The sequence below is a fragment of the Crocodylus porosus genome, unplaced genomic scaffold (assembly GCF_001723895.1).
Source record: "Crocodylus porosus isolate Cpor-Errol unplaced genomic scaffold, CroPor_comp1, whole genome shotgun sequence".
Lineage (NCBI taxonomy): Eukaryota > Metazoa > Chordata > Crocodylia > Crocodylidae > Crocodylus > Crocodylus porosus.
The window spans coordinates 88,722,978-88,725,571 of record NW_017728947.1 but is presented as its reverse complement, the minus strand read 5'-3'; the positions used below and the strand labels follow the sequence as shown (position 1 = coordinate 88,725,571).

The 2,594-nt window shown below is 41.1% G+C and overlaps 1 protein-coding gene across 1 annotated transcript in view; it reads left to right on the top strand.

The window, feature by feature from the left end:
* CATSPERB (cation channel sperm associated auxiliary subunit beta) overlaps positions 1–2,594 on the top strand; it is a 65,544-nt gene that overhangs the window by 6,841 nt on the left and 56,109 nt on the right. Inside the window, exons 5-6 of the mRNA XM_019551145.1 lie at positions 908–1,060; positions 1,989–2,141. Of these exons, the coding sequence (XP_019406690.1) occupies positions 908–1,060; positions 1,989–2,141 (306 nt within the window). The remainder of the gene's footprint in view (positions 1–907; positions 1,061–1,988; positions 2,142–2,594) is intronic.

Below are 2,594 nucleotides of genomic sequence, written 5' to 3'. Positions count from 1 at the left end.
AAAAAAAAAAAAAAAAAAAGTGGCAAGGGGCCCAGCCTTTTTTTTTTTTTTCCACAGATCCTGCCTGTGACCAGGGGGCAAGATGCCAGTGGCCCCTGAGCTGGGGGAGACCCCAGACCTTCCCTTTCCCAAGTGGGCTGCTGGTGGGCTGGGGGCTGCCCCAGCTCAGAGGCAGCACCCACCCTGATCTAAATGTTGCCCGAGCTGGCCCACTCGCAGCCCCTGGCCCGCTAGCAGCCCACTTGGGCAGCCCTGGGGGGGCACTGCCACTATGGGAGGAAGCACCAGGGCCCCCCCCCCAGCTCAGGGGCCACTTGACCCACTGGCAGCTCACCCCACAGCCTCTGGAGAGGCAGCCAGGCATTGTAGGTGTGGGGGAAGGAATGGGCCCCTTGCCATAACAGTGATGGAAGCTCCTACATTGAAACAGTGGGTTTTTAATTGTCATAATTAAAAATCCACTGTTTCAACTTAGAGGACTAAACCCCTGTCACATGTACAAGCACGCCATAGGACCCAAAGTCACAACTGTTTATCTAAACCACTTCTGTAATACTCCAGGAAAACTTCTGCAATTTCAGTTTCCCAGCTAGTTCCTATTTGTTCATATCACAACTCCAATTTAGCATTTGGTTCGTTTCCAAATGGTTTTCAGTTTCTGTCCAAGAGAAGTCCAGAACCTGAGTAAAACTGAGGCATTAACCTGAGTAAGATTGAGGTATTACTTAGAGAGTTGTGGAGAGGCTTTTCCAGTTCTGTTAATTTCACTCTCCTACACACTCCACTGAAGCTAGTAGACCTGAGGTACTTTACACCAGCTGAGGATCTGATCAGAATTATAATGCAGATGCACAGACCTATTAAAAACTTCAAGATACTGAATTTCTAACATACTCCTTTCTCTTAGGTATCCACCTGTTTCTATAGCTATGATCCATTTAAAGAATGGTACAGTTGTCTGCCCTATAGAACTCAGGATACAAAAAAATTTTCTGGGCGAGTGCTGGCATTTCTTATTGACTATCAACAGGACACTGCAGTAGCTCTTATAACTATTCAGGTACAGTATGAAACCAGGGACAGTATTTGCTATTTTGAGCCTCTGAACTTTAGTTATTTTGATTCAGTTGCCCAACCTTCTTTGTCACGTTGTTATTCTGTTAAGGAAAACAGTTTTTGAGACAGGATCCTGCACAGTGTTGATGAGTAGTTAAAGCAGGGGACAGAAAAAGAAGAGATATTGGTTGTATTCCTGACTCCAGCTTCTCCGTCTTCTCCATCAGTTTTAAAAAAAGGGGTGGAGAATCTGATAATTTATAGGAGTGTAGCAAGGATGAAGTCCTTCTGTGAAATACACCCCAATACAGAAGTCCAGAACAAGCTTATTGGGAATAAGTGGTTTACAGGCTTTATGCTGCATTTCAGGGTAAGGGTGAGTTTTACCCTAAGCATTTGGAGATCTAGACTGGGATGTGCTACTGAAGTGGAACATAGAAGAAAAAATACTGCTAGTGTGTTTTTCTCTATTTTTCTTTCTATTAAAATGGGTTCTTCCCTGGCACTGAAAAGATTATCTCAGCAAATGCCTTTTCATAAGCACCAATATTCCAAAGAAGAAAATACATTTAATTCAAATTTTCAGGCTGTCTTGAAACCCTGCTAGAAACACCTCACAGCTATTCTTACTCCCAGCTCCTTTTCCCTGCATCAGAGCTAGTTCTTCATCTTGCAAATATCATAAAAAGCCTTTCCCTTAGATTACTAGTAAAAAAAAAAATTGTATTTGATCAATCAGTTGAAAACAAAAATATGTTCCCAGGCACATTATAATATGCTTGTTATTTTATTCAAGTTCTATGTATTAGCTGCTGTCTCCAGATGTAAAATTCATTATCAGCTTAAATGTGCTGAACATTCTTTCTTTTCTACTACTTTGCATGCTAGTGGTTCTGTTAGCTATTGTTAATAATATTGTTATTCATTTTTAGAATAAGGCAAAGGTCTCGGTATACAAGATAACAGACCACAAATTGCACACACGGACAAAATTTCCATCATTTTGGTTTCCAGATACTACATTTTTTCCAACTGGAATGTTTTTCCATCCAAACAGTCACTTTCTTTATGCTTATGGAAACCAGGTGAGTATGCGTGGGAATCAGACACAAGGTTGATGACTTGAGGAGGAAATTCTAATTTTGTTTTCCTTGAAGTAATTTTATCAAACTCTTACTAACATCAGTGAAAGCACCCCAAAATATCACAGATTTTTGTAAATGTTTAAAAAAAACTACTTTACTTGATAGTGCTAACTCTGCATCCCTTACTTGCGCTGAATGGTTTCTGTGAATGCTCGCAGTCAGTCACAGTGGATGTGTCTACACAAGAAGCTAACTGCTCAGTAGCCTAGTAACATTCTGCAGTAGCATGCAGGACAAAAACCATGCTAATACACTATTGCGCAGTAGTATTAGGCTATTGTTCAGTTAGCATCACTAAAAAGCTGTGTGCTGGTGCTATTTTGCAGTAGCACCAGTTACTGTGCATTGATTTAGTACTTGGTTATACAAGTATTAAGCGTAACGCACAGTAAC